General features: G+C 47.7%; 2 protein-coding genes and 1 pseudogene across 2 annotated transcripts in view; 1 reads left to right on the plus strand and 2 right to left on the minus strand.

Annotated features, from left to right (window-relative positions):
- The first annotated feature begins 2436 nt into the window (after positions 1-2436).
- LOC140856188 (uncharacterized) lies at positions 2437-3971 on the plus strand (annotated as a pseudogene).
- A 233-nt stretch (positions 3972-4204) lies between these two features.
- The window catches only part of LOC105032647 (proteasome subunit beta type-5), a 30334-nt gene continuing 12847 nt past the window's right edge, over positions 4205-21691 (minus strand). The window contains exons 3-7 of the mRNA XM_010907147.3: positions 5554-5660; positions 5238-5372; positions 5052-5155; positions 4874-4974; positions 4205-4532 (exon numbers count right to left, since the gene is read on the minus strand). Of these exons, the coding sequence (XP_010905449.1) occupies positions 4405-4532; positions 4874-4974; positions 5052-5155; positions 5238-5372; positions 5554-5660 (575 nt within the window). The 3' untranslated portion in view covers positions 4205-4404. The remainder of the gene's footprint in view (positions 4533-4873; positions 4975-5051; positions 5156-5237; positions 5373-5553; positions 5661-21691) is intronic.
- LOC140856005 (uncharacterized) lies at positions 6033-13496 on the minus strand. Its single transcript, XM_073253191.1, has 4 exons — positions 13035-13496; positions 12704-12970; positions 6260-6341; positions 6033-6043 (listed from the first exon to the last, which is right to left on the minus strand). The coding sequence occupies exons 1-4, from the start codon at positions 13494-13496 to the stop codon at positions 6033-6035; spliced, it is 822 nt and encodes a 273-aa protein (XP_073109292.1).

The raw sequence follows: 21691 nt of genomic DNA on the forward strand, positions 1-21691 counted from the left end.
CCAAGATATGCCTCTCCCTCCTCCCTCTCCATCCATCTCTATAACCTTATAAGTTACTCAGCCATGGAGTGAGTCAACTTGATGAACCTACATTTCCATGAGTCAACTTAGCTGATGTGGCAACCATCAATATTGTCTATCCATTATCAAACCCTATGCTGAGGATAGTGAGCCATGTGGTTTTCATCCGTCACCTCAAATTTCAAATTTCAAATTTGACTTGATCTCAATCTTGAAATCCCTCTTGGCTAGGCCACATGATCTATACTCTCCAATTTGTACTAATGGATGCCACCCATGCCACTCTTTCTCTGTGGTGGATGGCTCATTTTTCAATAAACCCTTATTAGAGTCGAGCATGCAAAACTAATGATGGAACCCTCCAGCCCGTTTAGGCCCCATTTGGCTCAACTTTTAGAAGATCAGAAAGTACTTTCTAGCCTTTCAAAAGCATTTTGGATAGTTATAATGGTGTTTGATAAAATAGTATAAAAACTATTTTGGTTTTACTAAAAAACTAAAAGTGTCTACTTGAGAGAAGATCCATTTTGAAGTTTCCTCCCAAAAACACTTTTTGATTCATGTCAGAATGCTATTTTAACCTTATGAAATTTTATTTTCTAATCAAAATACATATAGAACAATCTCATAATTACATTTATATCCCTATAAATTATAATGCATAAAATAATTCTTGAGAATCTTAATGCATAAAAAAAACTCCAATCGCCCTCAGCTCTTTCCTTCACATACGATCAAGATATTATTTCTGCACAAAAAGAACTCAATCGACCTCGGCCCCTTCAATTTTCACACATTCAAGATATTATTTCTTTTTTTTTCAATTACTTAAGATTCTAGATATCTTTTAAAATTTTCTGATTTTGCTCATATTTCTTTCCCTAAATAAAGAGATATTATGGGAGAGAACTCCTCTCCATCGTTTCTCCCATAATCCAGTGCCTTTCCTAATTTCATTTATATTTTTTTCTAAATAAAGTGATATTATGGGAGAGAACTCTTCTTCTCTGCCATCTCTCTCATAATCTCATATATCCCCACCCCCACCTCCCCTCCTAACATCATTTTATATTTATGTTATTCATTTTTCTTTCTTTTTATATATATCATGTTAATGGGATATATATTATAATATAGTATTTTTTTTTTTATATGCATCATGTTAATAGGATACGTATTATAATATATAAGGCATATTATGGGTTTTGGACCTTTCAATCTGACTTTTTTTCTTTTAGTAAAGGATAATATATATTACTAAACTAAAAGTAGTACAAGTAGTGGATATTACCAAATGGCTTAATAGGCTAGTGGGAAGAAGAAAGGAATAAAGAACAAAACACCATAGCCTCTTAGCCCTTTATCCTGTACGGTAATTACAAACCCAACTCGTGGAAAAAATATAGTATACATTACCATAAACCCAGAAAGGGGAATAGAGAAATTTGCAAACGACAAGCAACTGCTACGAGGAAAGAAGCCTATGAAGTGATGCTGAACCAATGTGCACAGAAACCTACCAAATAAACCACCACAAAAAAATAGAAAAAAATATATGAATGGAACATTGATGGACAGCAATTTTGTTTATATATTGTATGAACAAATAAATTAGACATATAAATTATATTTGTATATATTGTATGAACATAAGTATGTCACTTATATATATTTATGAATGCATAAGTAATTTTATTTATGCAGAAGAAATGGATATGCATTATATGTGCACATGTATTTAAATTAGATATATTTATATTTGTTTACAAATTATCTTATGATTATGGTTGAAATCTTGATTTATGATTGATAAAGTATTTTATGTCTCTGTTGTTGTATTGTGAAAACAAAGAAATGTCTAAGAAGTGCTAACATAGCTCTGCTAGTCCATCAACCCAAAATGATAAGAAGAAGAAGAAGACTATTTGGAATGATAGATTGATGGAAGAGTTCATTGATATATATATATATATATATATATGTGTGTGTGTGTGTGTGTGTGTGTGTGTGTGTGTGTTGGTGAAATTGAAGCTAGTAATCACTCAAGAACATATTTCAATAGGCTAGGATGGGCCAATACAATTAAAAAATTTAATGAGAAGACTGAAAATCAATATGACTATAAATAATTTAAAAATAAATGGGATAACATAAAAGCAAACTTGAGCAATGGAATAAGAATGATAGCGGCTTGGATGGGATCTTATTAGAAATACAATAGATGCATCAGGTGCATGGTGAAAAAAAAATATTGCAAGTACAAATAATAGTATGTTGATATTATGGATATTATGGGTGCTATGTATTGATATTTTATATTATTTATGTCATTTATATTTTATATCTAGATGTTATATATTATTTGTTTTTGTGTTATGGATGTTTTATCTTTTACATAATATTTTCTGTACAGATATGGATAGCACTGACAACAGTTCTGAGGAGAATTATTCTAGTGAAGAAGAGATAGTTGATAATATTGAATTTTATGCATTCACGACTCATAAGTACAACTACTGGTGCAATAATTGAATATTACACAAAGTATGTTAATAAAAAGCCTTGTAGGAGGACCTCTTATCAAATTGGATATAGATTTATATCAGAGATTCTATAAGGCAATGCTGATAGATATCAACAATAATTCAGAATAGAAAAACATGTGCTCTTAATCTGTGCAAAAAATTGAAAGTTAGAAATGGTTTGAAAGCTTCTAAAAATATTTCTGTTAAAGAGTTGGTAGCCATATTTTTGATAATTTTAGAATATAGGTTTGAGAATATAATAGTTCAAAAAAGATTTCAACATTCAAGAGAAACAGTAAGTAAATATTTTATCCATATTTTAAATATTATCTTAAAAATGATCAGGAGTATTATTAACCCCATTGATAAAGAGTTCAACTATGTTCCAAGTAAATCCGTGATGGCAATCGCTGATGGCCTTATTTTAAAACTTGTATTGAAGCAATTGATGATATTCATGTACTAGTAAAAATTTCTCCAAACAAATACCATATAGGCCAAAACAAAATTCCTATACAAAATATGATGGCTTATTGTGATTTGGATATATATTTTATTTTTGTTACGTTAGATAGGAGGATACTACTCATGATGCTCATATTTTTTTTTAAGTTATATGTAATAAAAACTCAAATTTCTACACCCACCTAGAGATATGTATTTTAATTAAATATATATAATGATAGATATATATTTTAACTTTCATGCATGGTAAGATAAATGGAATGGGGACTTGTTCCAAGCATGATAAATGTGACAATGAAACCTTTGAACTTTGAAAACTTGAGTTACTTTGAAAAATCATTCATCGGAAAAAAAAAAAAAAAAAACTTTGAAAAATCATTTCTATAGAAAAAGAACTTGAAAACTTTAGACCCAGAAAAAGGAACCAATGAAAGAACTTCTAGTGAACCAAGTCCTAGGAGGCAACACAGTGACAAACCCGTCTTGTCCGTGTGTGTGAGAGAAAGCGAGAGAGAGAGAGAGAGAGAGAGAGAGAGAGAGAGAGAGAGAGAGGCTCTCTGACCCATCTGAGCAACACTCCGCGGCGGGTGCGGGCGTGGGGTTGGGGGGTGGTAAGTGTCTGGCTCTGGGTCGTGGGGCAGGGTGCGGTGGTGCGGCTGGGGGGCGGGGGTTTGCCAAGCATGATAAATGTAACAGTGGAACCTCTTGAACTTTGAAACTTTGAGCAACCTTGAAAAATCAATAAGAGAGAGAGCGTGAGAGAAACAGAGAGAGAGAGAGAGAGAGAGAGAGAAGGCTGACTTGATCTGGTTTCTCAAAAGAATATATTTGGATTTCTGCCGTCCTGAGTTTATTCCACAACAACCCTTCACCTCATAAACAGATCATATAGCAGTGTCGCTATTTTCTGTGACCATAGCGGACATGACCTGCTTATTCCATTTTGTCAGATTAGATTGATCAACTAAAAACTACCTTTAAATGACCTGCAACCAGTTTTACCAACACCAACAAAGAGATTACAAAGAGATTAAAAGAAAAAAAAACCATCATGCTCTAGGGGCTTGGGTTCAATTTTGCTGGCTTCCATGCAAATCTCAGGCATATACAGCAGCAAAGCAAATATGCTCATGAAAAATGCTACAATCTGCTTGACTTGAAAATGAAATGCATTCGAATGCATGAGCAGCATATATCATAACCATCAAACTAAAACTTAATATTCAAATGTTTAACCTTGCAAACAAATCTTCACATTAAGCACTAAAAGCTGCATGATTATAAATTTACTGCAATAAGAACTTCTCTTGCGGTTTTCTTTAAAAAAATAAAATTAAAAAAAAAAAGGTAAAGTTGAATATCAGAGGCAGGGCATTCTTAAGGGATAATGCCCTCAAGCTGGTGGGACCTCAGCCATCTCATGTTCAACAGGACTTGGGGCAACTGGGTAGTATGTGTAATGAAGCTCCCCCACATCATCTCCTGAGAGCTTTTTCCAGCCATCACGTCCAACATAATACACTGAAAAAATACAATATTTAAAATGAGGAAAACAGCCATTAAGATAAAAAGCACGTAAACCTGCAGCTTCCAAACGTAGAGATGTGTAATATGTAGAGATTCTAAGGGAACCAAATACGAGTGTATCTAGTTCGGTAACTCATTGCAAAAGATTATATACACTAATACTGGTTTGATTATTGTTAAGTTTATGAATTCAGCAAACTGAAAAAGTTGCCACAAAAGTCTTCAAGAGGTAAGACAATCTGACTACAGCATACATAGAACTTTAAACTGAAACTAGTATTGGCATATCATTGCTTAAGAAGCTAGGGTTTAGAATAATGATTAAGAGCACATACCACTGACTACGCCACCACTAGCTCCATCACGAAAGGTTGCATGATAGATGGCTCGACGAGCCAGTTCTGCAGCTTCCTCAATTGACATGTCATACCGATACCTGATTTAATAATAGTAAATATTTAATGGACAAAAATGAACTTTGCATCGAAATAATGCAGATGTTTAGATACTTACCCATTATCCAGTACGCCATATGCATATGGTGATCCAGATCCAACAGAAAAACGTGTACCTTTAAGTCTTCCTCCTTCACTGTCAACATAATACAAACCAGGTCCCTGAAAAGCAAATGACGGAGCACAAAAAGTCAAGCATTGGAACTGGATTAGGCAATGTTTATAGATAGACAAAAAACCATACTGTCTCATCCCATCCAGCAATCATGGTCCCAACTGAAAGGCCCATTCCACGATATGAGTATAGAATATTGGCCAACAGCTTTGAAGCACCTGCTACCGATATCCTTCGCTTGTTTGCCAATTCATGCAAGCGGCACTGGCCATAAGCAAAATCAAATCAACTTGTGAGGTTTGATGAATTTAAACTTGAGACTATTAATTTGGCTGATAATAATGACTTAAGAATTTGGAAATGAGAACAAAAGAATCAGCCCTATACTAGAACAAGGAGAAAATGGAGAAAAAATGAACAAAGGCGGGAGCAGCATATGTCTTGCCTTGATGCCCAAATTCCTATGCCAAAACTGGCAGTCTGCAGCACCTCCAGCCATTGTTCCAATCATGTATGGATTTATCTCAATGATTTTTTTGACAGTTTGAGAAGCTGCAAAAAAAATAGGTATCCAATGGTAAGACTAATGTTTTAAACCAGATCATTGACAAAACTGGAAAGGTGACCGGGTTCTAGGTCACCGATATAACCATTCAGTCCATGACAAACGAACCATGACATCATCATGAAATAAATCTTAAATAAATTATAAAATGAAAAATATAAATGTAAAATTTTAACTTTTTAAGCACTTTATTTGCAATTTTCGACATTCATTTATAAATGCAAAGCATCAAACAATTCATAACCGTATCATCAATAGTTAGAGATGATAAAAGGGAAAAAAACATGGTTCATGGTATGTTTAAATTTTGAGATTCTAATAACAAACATTTGAAGTTTTTTAACATGTCAAGAAACCCTTTAAAGAGCTCCTGCACATGCATACATCCCATTAAACATTCATTCCAGACTAAGTTAAAATGCAAACACTTTTGAATTTTAACTATGGCAGCAAAAAATGAAAATTGAAAATTAATAAATAACATCAAGCACTTAGCATCTCAATGACTACCTTAGAAGGTTAAGTCTACATGCTTTTCCAAGAGAAAAAAGTCAATTCTAGACCAATTCAGATGGAAGAAAGAAACCTGTATCCCCTAGCTTTTTCCTCCCATCTCCTTTCTGGGTCCCAACTCTAATGAAAGATTGAAAGAAATATTCCTTCATCCCCTAGCCAATTTCAATTAGAGGGCAAAGCAAGAGGTGGTACACTACTAGGTCTTTGAGGGCTCAAGGGAAAGCCCTGGCCATGACCTTATCTCACCTAAATAGGCTCAAAGCCTAAGAGAGCCGGTCCTTGCTCTTGCTCAAAATGAGTGGGGTAGCACAACCCTAATGAGTCTGAGATTGGCACTGGAGATGTTGGGTATAAATTACCCACAGCCGGAACCCACGGCGGAACCACCATCAGCATGCGCAGCTCCGCCCGGACTCTTACGGGAGCCGGGCTCCACCGCCATCAGCAAGCGCTGCTCCGCCCGGCTCCTACGGGAGCCGGGCTCCGCCGCCAACGTCAAAACAGCTCCGCCCGGACTCCTACGGGAGCCGAGCTCCGCTCTCAATATCAATTGCTGGTAAGCTCAATCCGGACTCCTATCAGAGCCGGACTTCACCCTTGACTTTGTTTGCAGCGCAGCTCTGCCCGGACTCCTACGGGAGCCGGGCTCCACCGACGACATCAGCACAGCTCCGCCCGGACTCTTACGGGAGCCGGGCTCCACCGCCATCAGCAAGCGCTGCTCCGCCCGGACTCCTACGGGAGCCGGGCTCCGCCGCCAACGTCAAAACAGCTCCGCCCGGACTCCTACGGGAGCCGAGCTCCGCTCTCAATATCAATTGCTGGTAAGCTCAATCCGGACTCCTATCAGAGCCGGACTTCACCCTTGACTTTGTTTGCAGCGCAGCTCCGCCCGGACTCCTACGGGAGCCGGGCTCCACCGACGACATCAGCACAGCTCCGCCCGGACTCCTACGGGAGCCGGGCTCCACCGACGACATCAACACAGCTTCGCCCGGACTCCTACGGGAGCCGGGCTCCACCGCCGTCAGCAAGCGCTGCTCCGCCCGGACTCCTACGGGAGCGGACTCCGCCGCCGACATCAGAACAGCTCCGCCCGGACTCCTACGGGAGCCGGGCTCCGCTCTCAATATCAATTGCTGGTAAGCTCAATCCGGACTCCTATCAGAGCCGGACTTCACCCTTGACTTTGTTTGCAGCGCAGCTCCGCCCGGACTCCTACGGGAGCCGGGCTCCACCGACGACATCAGCACAGCTTCGCCCGGACTCCTACGGGAGCCGGGCTCTGCCGCCATCGTCACAGCTCCGCCCGGACTCCTACGGGAGCCGGGCTCCGCTCACGACGGCTCCGACCATTGCCGAGCTTCAATCGACAGATCCACACCCCCTGACAGGCCCTCAAAACGGCCGCGACCCTGCTCCACCTCCTGTGGCGGACTCCACGCAGTATCATCATTCCCTGACAAGCCGCAGCAGCCATGGCCGCCCTGCTCCACTTCCTATGGCGGACTCCGCACAGCTCCATTATCCCCCTGGCAGGCCACAGTAACGGCCACGGACCTGCTCCACCTCCTGCGACGGATACCATGCGATTCTCCTGACGACGGACGCTGCTCCACCCCTCATAACGGATTCCACGTGGCAAGTCGAGGTGATACCCACGTGTCTGCTCCATTATCGTTCGCAATCAATTCCCCTGACCATGGGCGGCCCACTACCAGGCAGTTACACACGTCGCCATCAGTCCGTTGCCTCCCCCGCCTATAAAAGGGGGGACTCAGATACGTTATTTTTTAAGCTCTTTTGCCTTATCACAAAACTCTGCTAAATTCTCCGTTCGAGCACTCCATTCTTGTTGAGACAGAGAACTGACTTGAGCGTCGGAAGGTCTTGCCGGAGCAACCCCACCTCCGATTTAGACTTCCCTTGCAGGTCCCGGCGGCGACCGCGGCTTCCTCAACTCCAGCTTCTCCGGCGCAGGCGGATTTTTGCACCAACAGGATTGGCGCTAGAGGAAGGGTCTTGTGTCTTCGCAGCACCCTTGTTCTTGAAGGAGCGCTCAACGGAGCCACCTCCGGCCATCTCTCCGTCATCTACTCCTAATCCTCCCCCGCGAGATCGACACCCGATGCCTCCGTGCAGGGCGTCCACCCGGCGGTCCACGGCCTCCGCGGCCAGATCTCAGGCTCCGGCCTCCCCTCCCGTGTCTCAGCCAGCCCCTCCCCCTCCGGCGACGGCGGTCGGCGCGGAGCAGTTTGACTTGCTGGCGCAGCAGGTCAAGGGCCTCGTCGAGGCCGTACAGACGATGCAGCAGCAGCCGCCGCAGGCGTCAGCGCATCCGGAAGGGGCATCTCCGGAATGCCAGAACCCGGCGGTGGGGCGGGCCACCTGGGCTAGCCGCCCCGTCCTTCCCGAGAAGGCGAATCCGAGGGTGGAGAGCCCTCAGTCGGACCACGACTCCACCCCTGGGAGATCCCTGCCCCCGTTCTGCCAACGGACCCTCGAAACTCGAAGTCGAGAGGATTTTCTGAACCGGAGGCTCCAGGAGATGAACCGGCGGATCGAAGAACTCCGCCATGCGCCTCCCGCTTACGGTAAGGATATCTGCACTGACCCTCCCTTCTCCCAAATGATTATGCAGGAACCGATCCCGCCGAATTTCAAGCTCCCCCAGTTTGAAAGCTACGACGGGACGTCGGACCCGGTGGACCACCTGGAGGCCTTCCGAACAATGATGCTGCTTCATGGTGCCCCCGACGCCATCTTGTGCCGGGCTTTCCCGTCTACTTTGAAGGGAGCAGCAAGAAATTGGTACTCTGCACTGAAGCCGGGTACCATCTTCTCCTTCGACCAAATGAGCCACCAATTCGTGGCCCATTTTGTCAGCAGCCGACGTCCCCGGAAAGGTTCGGAGTCCCTCATCAACATCAAGCAGAGGGAAGGGGAGTCCATACGGGCCTACATCAACCGCTTCAACATCGCGGCGTTGGAGGTCCGGAACTTGGACCAGTCAGTGGCCATGGCCGCCCTGAAAGGTGGCCTTCAGAAGAATGATCTCTTGTACTCCCTGGAGAAGAAGTACCCCAAGGATTTTGCTGATCTGCTGGCTCGGGCTGAAGGATACGCCCGAGCGGAAGAGGCCTTCAAAATGAAGGATGAAGAGACTGCAAGGGAGCGCCAGGTGGGAGATTCTGGCAAGCCCGCAGTTGAGAAGAGGCCAAGGGAAGCCCGACCTCGCTCCCGATCCCCTCCTGGGCACAAGCGCGCCCATACCCCACCCCGGGCACGCAGGCAGAGAAGCCCGGACAACAGGTTTCGGCGGGGTTCCCCGCCAGGGAAGTTCCGCAGCTACGCCCCCCTCAACGCCTCGAAGGCCCAGGTACTGATGGAGGTCAGGGAGCTGATCCCTAGGCCGGAGAGGATGCGCACGCACCCCGGGAAGCGCAACCCCAACAAGTTCTGCCTCTACCACCGCGACCACGGCCACGACACCGAGGAGTGCATCCAGCTCCAGGACGAGATCGAGGAGCTCATCCGGCGAGGTCGGCTCGACAGATTCATCCGCCGCAGGCCTGAGGGTAGAGGAGACCGGCCAAGAGCCCTCCCACCGCCCGAACCGCAGAAGAGGGAGGAACAGCCCGGGGACCGGCCTCCTATCGGAACCATCGACTCCATCGCCGGAGGGCCTCAAGGAGGAGCGGGAGAACTGTAAATGTATTGCTTACTGTTTCGTTTTGAATCTACTTTTCTTTCTAGCTAACGCACTCCTCCTGCTTAACGCGGATGTATTATGACTGGATATGACCTCTCCAAAAAACAACGGCCATGTCAGGAACAGGAGGAGAACCTCGTCCTGACATGAGCAAAGTCAAAGACCCGGTTCTTTTAGACCGGATGGGGGGAGAGGCCTTACAACGCCCTAATGTGCCCCCACAGCCCTGTTAGGGACAGGAGGAAAACCTCGCCCTAACTTGAGCAAAGTCAAAGGCCCGGTTCTTTTAGACCGGATGGGGGGAGAGGCCTTACAACGCCCTAATGTGCCCCCACAGCCCTGTTAGGGACAGGAGAAAAACCTCGCCCTAACTTGAGCAAAGTCGAAGGCCCGGTTCTTTTAGACCGGATGGGGGGAGAGGCCTTACAACGCCCTAATGTGCCCCCATAGCCATGTCAGGAACAGGAGGAGAACCTCGTCCTGACATGAGCAAAGTTGAAGGCCCGGTTCTTTTAGACCGGAGGGGGGAGAGGCCTTACAGCGCCCTAACGCGCCCCCACAAGCCAGGCTGATAACGAGAACCTCGCGACCGGCTCAAGCAAAATGGAAGACCCGGACTCCTACGGGAGCCGGGTTCCGCCGCCAAGGTAAAGCTTCACCCGGACTCCTACGGGAGCCGGATTCCGCCGCCAAGGTAAAGCTTCACCCGGACTCCTACGGGAGCCGGGTTCCGCCGCTAGGTAAAGCTTCACCCGGACTCCTGCGGGAGCCGGGTTCCGCCGCCAAGGTAAAGCTTCACCCGGACTCCTACGGGAGCCGGGTTCCGCCGCCAAGGTAAAGCTTCACCCGGACTCCTACGGGAGCCGGGTTCCGCCGCCAAGGTAAAGCTTCACCCGGACTCCTACGGGAGCCGGGTTCCGCCGCCAGGTAAAGCTTCACCCGGACTCCTACGGGAGCCGGGTTCCGCCGCCAAGGTAAGCTTCACCCGGACTCCTACGGGAGCCGGGTTCCGCCGCCAGGTAAAGCTTCACCCGGACTCCTACGGGAGCCGGGTTCCGCCGCCAAGGTAAAGCTTCACCCGGACTCCTACGGGAGCCGGGTTCCGCCGCCAGGTAAAGCTTCACCCGGACTCCTACGGGAGCCGGGTTCCGCCCCCAAGAAAGACTTCGCCCGGGCTCCTAAGAAAGCCGGGCTCCATCCGCCACTTCGCCGGCAAGGGTTAAAAACGGTGGCGAGGCTCGGCCACATGACGGGATCGGATGGAAGGGAAGAGCCCTTTCCCACGGCGACCTCTAAGCCAAACAGGCCAAACAACGAGAAAGGGTCAACGAACGACAGTATTAGTGCTACGCGCGGACAAGGTAACACAAAATGCCTTTTTCTCATTTCCGATATATGTGCTGCAGGGCTAGGACGGCTAGAAAAAGAGGGACAAAACGACAAGAAAAGAAAAGGGGGGCAGCTACAAAAAGGGGGTGACTACTAAAGAACTCTAAGGAGGTCCTGCTCCCTCTAACATAGGGTGATCACCTCCATCCCCCGATCAGGACTGCCTCAGGGTCTCCACCATTTCCTCTAGTTCTTCCTTCTTTTGCAGCATATCCTGGAGCGCCTGACGAAGTCGCCGACTCTCAGCCTCCGCTTCCCGATGCCACTTCCGCAAAACTTCGGACTCCGCCTCTGCGTCCGCGACGGCCTTCCGCTCAAGTCCCAGTTGAATTTTTACTTGTCGAAGCTCAGCTGTCTTCTCCCCAAGGGAGACAGAAATCCCTTCGACAGTGCCTCTCAGGGCTTGGAGCTCTTCGTTATCTTGGGCGTTAGCAAGCTGCGCCCTAGTAACCAGCTGCCTCTGGAGACGAACCACCTCGTCCGCCGATCGATGGAATCTCCCCTTGTACTCCTCTACCTGTCGACGCCAGCTGGCCCGCTGCACATCGTGGCTCATCTCGGCATCTTGAAGCTGCTTCTGGAGGTCGGAAACTTTTTGCGACCATATCTGCTCATCCCGCGCTGTAAGCCGGGGTGAGTTCCCTTCCAGCTGGCCGATCCTCCTCTTGGCAGCCGACAGCTCCACTTTAAGGGCGCTGATCCTGGCTTCTTGAGCCCAAGTTCGGTCGCTAGCGCTCTTCGTGCATTCTTCGAGCTCCTTCGCAAAGTTCGCCTTCCTCCGGCTGTAGTCCATGATTGCCTTCACTTGGAGACTCCTGAAGTGGGCGGCCTCAGCGGCGGCCTCGGAATAGCATTTTTTCGCCTGGCGGAGCTCGCCCTCCGACTTTTTCAACTTCTTCGTCAAGTGGAGGACCTCCTTTTTTAGCCGTTGGATAGTTGACTTCAGCGGGACCCCCAGGGGCAAGGGAAGTGCTTCGGCAGGACGCTGCCAGCGGAAGATGCAAATGTCAGAGACCAACTCTTTACAAGAAGAAAAGCAGTAAAGAAGAAGCAGGGGGAAGGAAAGGTCATCCACAATAAGAAGTTCGACTTTATTGATTAATTTTGAAGACAAGCGGAAGGAAAATATGGCGACAAAAGAAAGATACAAGATCGGAGATCTCAGACCTCGGGGGCAGGGGGTGGAGAGCTCGGCGCGGGGGGCGCGGCTGCGACGGCGGCGGACGGAGGGGCGGCCTCGTCGTCAGACTCCTCCAAAAAGCCGAGATCAAGGTCGGGACATCTGCTGGCCATCCTCTCTCGGCAGAGCTCGAACCCCTTGGTGAACGCCTCCAGGCCGAACTGGACGTTCAGCTCCCTCATCTCCGCGGAGGTCTTGAACTCCTCCACTGCAAGGGTCCTGGCCTCCGAGACCAGAACCGGAGTTTGCTCGGCCAGATGGGCGACCTCGGCCTCCGCCTTCCTTGCCGACTCCTCCAAACTTCGCCTCTCCTCCTCCCGGACTCGCCTTTCCTCTTCCCGGTCTTGTCTCTCTCTCTCCAGAGCCTCCCGGAGGGCGGCCACCTCGGCCGTCTTCGCTTGAAGACGAGCAACCTCGTCTTGGCAGCGCTCCTCCGCCCGAAGAAGATCCCTTCTCATGCGGCCTGACGCCTCAACATAGGCGAAGAGCTGGTGCCCGATCTGCAAAGACAGATAGAGAATTACAACAAAGACCGAGCAACTGAGCAAGTAAAAATCCGCTTACCTCAAGAAAGGACCCCAAGGTGTCCCAGGCCCGCTGCTCGGGATCGGCGCGGTCGATCCTCTCCACGACATCGGACAGGATGCAACCATCGAGCAGCCGGCGGATTAGGGCCTTGTCGTTGAAGGGGTTCTCCGATCCCCCCTCGGAGCAGACGGACTCGTCCGCAGCGGCTCGGTGGCTGCTCGACCTGCGGGCCACCGATTTTCTCCTCCTCCCTGCGGCAGGCGCCTCCGCGGGGCGGACCTCCGGAATAGGGACCCCAGTCGGTGGGCTCCCTGGGGGAGCCCGGGGGGCTGCTGGCTCGGCATCCGAAGGAATGTCGATCGCCGGGGTCGCCTGGACGGGCACGGCCAAGCTCGTCTCCTCCACCCTGGCCCTCTTCGCCGAGCCGGAAGTCGTCGCGCCCTTCCTTTTCTGGGCTCTCATGGCCTTGGCGAGCATCCGTGTGGCTTCGGCGTCCATTGCTAAAAAAAAAAAAAAAAAAAAAAACGGAAAAAGAAAAGAAGAAGGAAAAAGCAGCACCAATCAGCCCGAAAAAAAAAAAAAAAAAAAGAGAGAAAAGAAGAGAAGAGGAAGAAAGAAAAAAGAGAAAGAGAAAAGAGGAAAAAGGAGAGAGAAAGGAAGAGAGGGAAGAAGAAGATAAGAAAAGGAAAGATGTATACTTGCTGGATCTTGAGGGCTCAGGCCGATGTTGAAGAGAAGCGGCTCCCTCAGTAGGTTTGGAAGGGAAGGAGCGGGGTAACTCAGGAGCTTCTGGGCGGCCTGAAGGTCGTCCTCTCCCAGGCCAGGGGCCCGGCGGACGGAATCCCTCAGAGACCCCCAAGGGGGCAAGCCCAATTCCAGGGTCGGGCAGTAAATGAAGAGAAATTTCCCCTTCCAGTTGTGAATCGAAGAAGGGGCGCCCTTCAGCAACCCCTTCTTACCGAACTGGGGGGAGAAGTACCACCAATCCTTCGCTGAAGGATGGCGTTTGAAAGTGTAGAAATGTCTGAACAGGGAGAGGGAAGGCTGGACCTCGGCTATGTGACAGAGGGAGAGAAACCCTATCAAAAACCTAAAGGAATTCGGGGCGACAGAAGCGAGAGAAATGTCTAAGAAACGAAAGAAGGCGGCAACAAAAGCTGGGAGCGGAAGCCGGAGTCCGGCACGGAATGCCTCCTGGTACAAACAGAAGCGACCAGGAGGGGGAGCGCTGGCCCGGTCGGAGGGGCCAGAAAGCTCCAGATCGTACTCTGAAGGGACCCCGTACCGAGCCCTTATCAGGAGAAGTTCGTCCGGAGTCGACGAACAAGGAATAGCGCCCGATGTGAAGACCGGGCGAGACCCTGCCCCAAACGCGGGTTCATCCGCAGAGACAGGGGCCTGGGGGTTTGAAGCAGAAGAACTCCCAGGGCTTTCGGGGGAAGAAGAATCGGAAGACATTTTTCTTTGGGGGAGAACCTAAAGGCCCTAGAAATGCAAGCCGAGAAAGGAGGGGGACGCCGGAAGTCAACTCAGAAGAGGACACGAAAGAAGAGGAAGGAGGAAAGGACCCTAAGCGGTAAGAAGGAGAAGGTGGGCACTAACCTATCCTGCTCTGGGGGCCTGGGGAGCGAGGAACGGAAGGCGCCTACGGCTCGAGAGGGTGTTCGCTAGAGCAGACTCTCGGGGAGATGACAGACGCCGGCAAGAAATCAGAAGCGGAGTGGGACGCCTGAAAGGGGGGAGGACGGGTTTAAATAGACCCTGGGATCCGGCGCCATAATGATCTCGAATCCCCCCAGGCCAGTCCGCATCCGACACGTGTCCCACCCTCCGTGGCAGACGGCTGAAGGCGGCTGGCGGTTGGCAGGGCCATAATTGCGCCGTACCTAGGACAGCGTACCTGCGGGGTCTTCGAAGCGTCCCCTCGTACCGCCCCAATTCGAAAAGACTCCGGCACGCGCTCATTTAATGCCAAAATATCTGGGAGCGGCAGGGCACGGGATTCGAAGGGACGGTTCCGGCTGTACTTCTGTGTACTTCCTTCGTTTGAAATTCAAAACTCGGATGTAGGGGGACTGGTGTTGGGTATAAATTACCCACAGCCGGAACCCACGGCGGAACCACCATCAGCAAGCGCAGCTCCGCCCGGACTCTTACGGGAGCCGGGCTCCACCGCCATCAGCAAGCGCTGCTCCGCCCGGCTCCTACGGGAGCCGGGCTCCGTCGCCAACGTCAAAACAGCTCCGCCCGGACTCCTACGGGAGCCGAGCTCCGCTCTCAATATCAATTGCTGGTAAGCTCAATCCGGACTCCTATCAGAGCCGGACTTCACCCTTGACTTTGTTTGCAGCGCAGCTCTGCCCGGACTCCTACGGGAGCCGGGCTCCACCGACGACATCAGCACAGCTCCGCCCGGACTCTTACGGGAGCCGGGCTCCACCGCCATCAGCAAGCGCTGCTCCGCCCGGACTCCTACGGGAGCCGGGCTCCGCCGCCAACATCAAAACAGCTCCGCCCGGACTCCTACGGGAGCCGAGCTCCGCTCTCAATATCAATTGCTGGTAAGCTCAATCCGGACTCCTATCAGAGCCGGACTTCACCCTTGACTTTGTTTGCAGCGCAGCTCCGCCCGGACTCCTACGGGAGCCGGGCTCCACCGACGACATCAGCACAGCTCCGCCCGGACTCCTACGGGAGCCGGGCTCCACCGACGACATCAGCACAGCTTCGCCCGGACTCCTACGGGAGCCGGGCTCCACCGCCATCAGCAAGCGCTGCTCCGCCCGGACTCCTACGGGAGCAGACTCCGCCGCCGACATCAGAACAGCTCCGCCCGGACTCCTACGGGAGCCGGGCTCCGCTCTCAATATCAATTGCTGGTAAGCTCAATCCGGACTCCTATCAGAGCCGGACTTCACCCTTGACTTTGTTTGCAGCGCAGCTCCGCCCGGACTCCTACGGGAGCCGGGCTCCACCGACGACATCAGCACAGCTTCGCCCGGACTCCTACGGGAGCCGGGCTCTGCCGCCATCGTCACAGCTCCGCCCGGACTCCTACGGGAGCCGGGCTCCGCTCACGACGGCTCCGACCATTGCCGAGCTTCAATCGACAGATCCACGCCCCCTGACAGGCCCTCAAAACGGCCGCGACCCTGCTCCACCTCCTGTGGCGGACTCCACGCAGTATCATCATTCCCTGACAAGCCGCAGCAGCCATGGCCACCCTGCTCCACTTCCTATGGCGGACTCCGCACAGCTCCATTATCCCCCTGGCAGGCCACAGTAACGGCCACGGACCTGCTCCACCTCCTGCGACGGATACCATGCGATTCTCCTGACGACGGACGCTGCTCCACCCCTCATAACGGATTCCACGTGGCAAGTCGAGGTGATACCCACGTGTCTGCTCCATTATCGTTCGCAATCAATTCCCCTGACCATGGGCGGCCCACTACCAGGCAGTTACACACGTCGCCATCAGTCCGTTGCCTCCCCCGCCTATAAAAGGGGAGACTCAGATACGTTATTTTTTAAGCTCTTTTGCCTTATCACAAAACTCTGCTAAATTCTCCGTTCGAGCACTCCATTCTTGTTGAGGCAGAGAACTGACTTGAGCGTCGGAGGGTCTTGCCGGAGCAACCCCACCTCCGGTTTAGACTTCCCTTGCAGGTCCCGGCGGCGACCGCAGCTTCCTCAACTCCAGCTTCTCCGGTGCAGGCGGATTTTTGCACCAACAGGAGAAATTAAGAATTCATACAGTTTAAGAAACCAGTCGGTATTTCCCAAATCAGAATGGTTCAAGCAGTTAATAGGTTCAAGTGGTTCTCACAAAATAGTGCAGTTTTGTTAAGGAAATGGGATAGGAGGTTATTCGGACCAGAACTCTTGACTGCTTGATGTTTCAACTGGTTCAACATGCTAGTCTGCTCAGGTTTGTTAAACATCGGGTGGCACAACCAGCCAAGCACAACTGATCAACTAGGCAATCATATGAATTGTGTGGATTAGGGTCTAAAACGCATGAAAGAGTACAAGTCTTACCAAATAAAATTGGGGTCACTATTCACTAAATCACATTTAAATGTCCTTAACTTTATTATCATTTACTAATTTGTATTCACAGACATCCATTGTTGGCCGAACATAGGAAGTTGGCTCTACCATCATACCAAGGAATTCACATCCCTCCCCTGCCTAATGACTGCAGGCATTCTCTTTTATGGTGAGTAAAACAATAGTGTTATTTGGTAAACGTATGCAGAAACACCAGAAACATGTTCATTGCATCAGTTTTATGGCTCACACACTTCATCGTTGGTTCTTATCCAAGGTCAAGACCTTTGAAATGAAAACGAGATATATTAGTACCGAAGTGTTAGTCCTACATTTCTACCAATATATCTAAAAAATAAGCCCTCTTTACCAGAGCATTTTACTACCTGACAGTACTTGGTGCCAAATTGCTAATATCATGTGCCCCTTCTTCCCATATATCCAAAACTGGTGCTTTTAAATTTCCAGTAATATACTCACCTAGTCACCTCGGTCCACTTAATTCTAGCATATTTGCACCTCAATATATTTATATTTGTTTTCCACAACTAACTTCTCACTTTCTTGTATATATAAGAAAGCCTACAAAAAACTACAAAAAAAAAAAATCAACATTCGACTGACTAAAATTGTCTGGCTGTACAAAACTCCGCAATTTCTTTGGAAGGCAATGACCTTGGTTCCATCTATTAGATTTGCCCCTGTTCCTCCCACACTGAGAACTCTAGGAAGACATCAGATGTTTTGATTCTATTAAGCACCTTTTTCTTGATGGATATTATCCCATAATAGGGTTCGCCAAACCACCCCAAACCACGCTATTAAGCTTCTTTTTCTTGATGGATATCATCCCATAATAGGGTTCGCCGAACTGCCCCGAACCGCAAATAGGGTTCACCAAACTGCCCCGAACCGTGCAGTTCGCGGCATGCCGAACCATACCGGTGGCTAATCGGTGCAGTTCGGATGTTCGATTTGGAACGCTGGCGAAGACGAAGCAAAAAAGAAGGAAAGAGAGGAAAAGAGAGAGAGAGACAGAAGTGAAGGGAAGGGAAAGGCCAGCAATGGCCAGCTGAGGCCGCCAATCCTCCACAAGATGCGAGAAAATAAAGAAGAGAGAAATGAAAGAAGAGAAGGGAGAGGAAGGCAGCGGGGAGGGCGCACCGTAGCCGTCGGACGGCCCAAACTTGCCCCGCGGCCACCACAAGTTCGAATCAAAGGTTCACCCCTATTTTATCGTATTTTTTGAAAAAACACAATACACAATAAAGCCGGCAATGAGTTTGGTGAACCTGACAAATCCATTGCCGATTTTACTATGTATCATGTTTTTTAAAAAACATGACAGAACAAGGATGAACCCTTGTTTCAGACTTGTGGCGGCTACAGGGCAATTTTGGGCTGTCCAACAGCCATGGCAACCGTCCGGCGGCCTCCCCACCACCTTCTGCTCCCTCCTCTTCTCTTCCTTCCCCTCTCTCTATCTCTCTCTCTCTTGTCATATTTTCTCTCGCAGAGGAACGAGAGCCCCGGAGGCCTCGACAGCCCTCCAACAACCTCTGTGGCCCTCCGATGGCCACCACTAGTGTCTCCGCCAGCCTCCTTTTTCTTTCCTCCCTCTGCCTTCCTCCCCCCTCTCTTTCTCTCTTTTCCTTCCTGATTCATCCCTTGTTTTCATGTCGGTTCAGGCCCGGTATGATCCAATACGGGGGCATACCGAATCATACCACCGATGAGCCGGCACAGAATCCGATTTCAAGTTGGCAATCCTTGTCCCATATACCATACAAATTCCTTAACTCGTTGAATAATTCAGTTAAAATAATTTAACTTACCAAAAAATGTTTTATGCTGTGCTTTTAGGTTGCAGCAACATATCTTGCACAAGTTATCAAATAGATCTCGTGGCAGTACCACATAAACAACAATATCGAACAATAAGCTTATAGGTTTTTCCTTTTTTTTTTGGGGGGGGGTGGTTTGTTGTAGTATCTTGCTCGAGATTTTTTTTTTTTGGGCCACAGAAATGTGGTAAATCATTCTTCGACATGGACGGTAGTCATGTTGCCTACATTCCCCTAAATCAACAACATCCCCAATAATTTTTCCCTTCTCTACCTAGAGTGGGGGAATATGCGGGAAGTCGGTCTCATGTACCACCAACATTAAAGGGAAAACGAGATGGTGGCATAAGGTGAGGTGTGATGGATTTCTCAACCGGACAAATTATAGGAGAATAAGGTTTTAGCCTTAAAATTTTCCTAAAAGGTTCAAAATCTAAGAAAAACAATTCCAAAAATAACATCAATATTGTGGACATCATTCTTTCACATAACAACATAATTTGGCCTGGATCACATTTCCCACATGTCTCAGAGGACGAATCCTAATGGTTAGTTTAGGATATATCACAATACACTACAAGGTCATGCAAAAATGGAAGAGATAACAGCTAATTCCTTCAACATTAGCAGCATGGTACTTCTATCAAGGGTACCATACATGCTTCAGAATCTTTAAGAAAACTAGCTCTGCACCCACCTTGTAGGTGCTTGCCATTCTTTTTCCTTCAGAGAGACATGCTTTCCATTTAAGTAATTAAAGGTTACAGAAATAATCAGTCATGCATTGAATGCCTCCTCTGCAAGAAATCACTTAAAGATCCAAGTTATACATGTCATGTTAAACCCTCCTGTGATACCCTCTGTTTTATGAAGTACCAATAAGACTTAAGGCATTTTAGGGCTTAGGGTTTATGAGAGCCTTGTCTCAAGGCATGAGAAAAAATGAGTTGAAAAAATTAATCATGTTAATTTGATCAAGTAGCTCACTTTGTTACTAGAGCAAAGGTAAACTCTATGCACTCTGCATCACAACACCCCCCCCCCCCCAAAAAAAAAAAGTTAAACTCTATGCACTCTGCACACCCCCCCCCCCTCCCCCCCTTCTTCCTTTCTACAGAAAGAAGAAAAAAGAAAGCCCTTATTATACAAAATAAGAAAATAAAGGAATCAAATAGGTACAAGTAACCTTTACTGCTTCAATAAAAGATATGCATATGATGATTATCAACGTATTGATATCAATAACATCAATTTTGTTATGACAGGATCCTCACTTAAGGTAGGCCTCTGCTTATAAAGTCCAAAAGAAATACCAGATACATATGTGGATTATAATCCTTTCCTTCACAACAAGCTTGCTCTGTAAAATGAAATCTCACATCCATGTTGTTCAAAGCACATTCTCAGTTTGCTAGCGGAATCACCAAAGAATTATAAATTTATTCCTCGCGAAGTTTATCAGCAATAAGCATAGCTTATATGTTCTAGTAACATGGCATTGTTGTCAAAGACAAGCATCATGATGGTGCAGCTGAATGGTAGAAGGGTCACAAGTCCACTTACAGGATAGTAAGTGTCATTTTAAAGGAAATAATATTTAAAGAAGTCATTCTAAAAGAAATAATATTTAGAGAAATCTCGAGAAGCTTTTGGTAAGGATGCAAAGCATGTAGGTGATACTAGAAGTCAAGCAAGGGCAGAACCAACATAAACCAGTTCACTTATTGCATCTAAAATCAACACTAGGTCGAAAATTTGAGATGCCTATCTGTTAGATCCATCCCCACCAAGCTTGTTTCACTAAGTGGCCAGCAGACTTCCATTTATCCTATGTTTGAGGGTGATATAATGAGCTAAATTGAAGCTCTGATCCAACTTCCTCAATAAGTCTTTTCTACACCAAGACAAGCAACATGAGTTTCTTTACTGATTCCTCTCAAATAGAACAACAGGGAATGCATAGCACATCTCCCTTGAGAAGGTATGCATCTTGGAGGATAAAGTCTAGGGTTGAAAGTGGTATGGATATTATCCGTCCGGCTCTGTTTTCATATCCGAATCAATCCGGATATAGATAGAAATTTGAAGATCTGACTAATATCCGTATCCGTATCCATATCCGTTAAAAAAAAATGGATATGGATATGGATAGACAACTATCCAATCCGTATCCGAATATCCGAATCTATATGCAACCCTGTATAATTTTATATAGCAATTATTAATTTTTAAAAAAATATACGATAATATAAATATATTATTAACTTGATTTATCATCTATTTAGTAATATGTTTGATTCTGTAGTCATAAAATTTAATTATCTAAGTTATATCCGTAATTATATCTATACTTCTAATATCCGAATTGTATCCGTATCCATTTAAAATAAATATGGATATGAATTTTGCATCCGAACAATATCCATATCCATATTTATATTCGTTAGATAAAACAAATATGGGTATGTATATGCTGGCATCCAATCCAGTTTCAGCCCTAATCTATATTATATATATTAAAATGAAGGCATCAACCTCCGTCTGCCACGTGTTTAGTTTTTCTCAAAGCCCATCTGTCACGTGTCCGTAAGGCTACGTTAAATATGGGAAGGAAAAGGCCGAGGACGACAAGGAGGGCAAAGGAGGCAGAGACGACGAGACGAAGGAGGCATTGGAGGTGCAGCAAAAAACCTCGCCGACGGTAAGGTCGCAAGCAGTGGGGCTATGGGACGCATTGAGGCAGCAGGGGCCGCTATCGTCATCATCGGAGGGGTGGACCGATAGGAGCTGCAGGAG

Source organism: Elaeis guineensis, chromosome 3, assembly GCF_000442705.2.
Source record: "Elaeis guineensis isolate ETL-2024a chromosome 3, EG11, whole genome shotgun sequence".
NCBI lineage: Eukaryota > Viridiplantae > Streptophyta > Magnoliopsida > Arecales > Arecaceae > Elaeis > Elaeis guineensis.

What these genes read in the sequence shown, in the direction of transcription:
- LOC140856005 (XM_073253191.1), bottom strand. Translation starts at nt 13,496, where the DNA reads ATGGACGCCGAAGCCACACGGATGCTCGCCAAGGCCATGAGAGCCCAG. An exon ending in CCTTGGGGTCCTTTCTTGAG is followed by an intron (nt 12,971 to 13,034) that starts GTAAGCGGATTT and finishes CTGTCTTTGCAG; the next exon opens with ATCGGGCACCAGCTCTTCGC. An exon ending in CCGAGCAAACTCCGGTTCTG is followed by an intron (nt 6,342 to 12,703) that starts GTCTCGGAGGCC and finishes GAAATTGGCTAG; the next exon opens with GGGATGAAGGAATATTTCTT.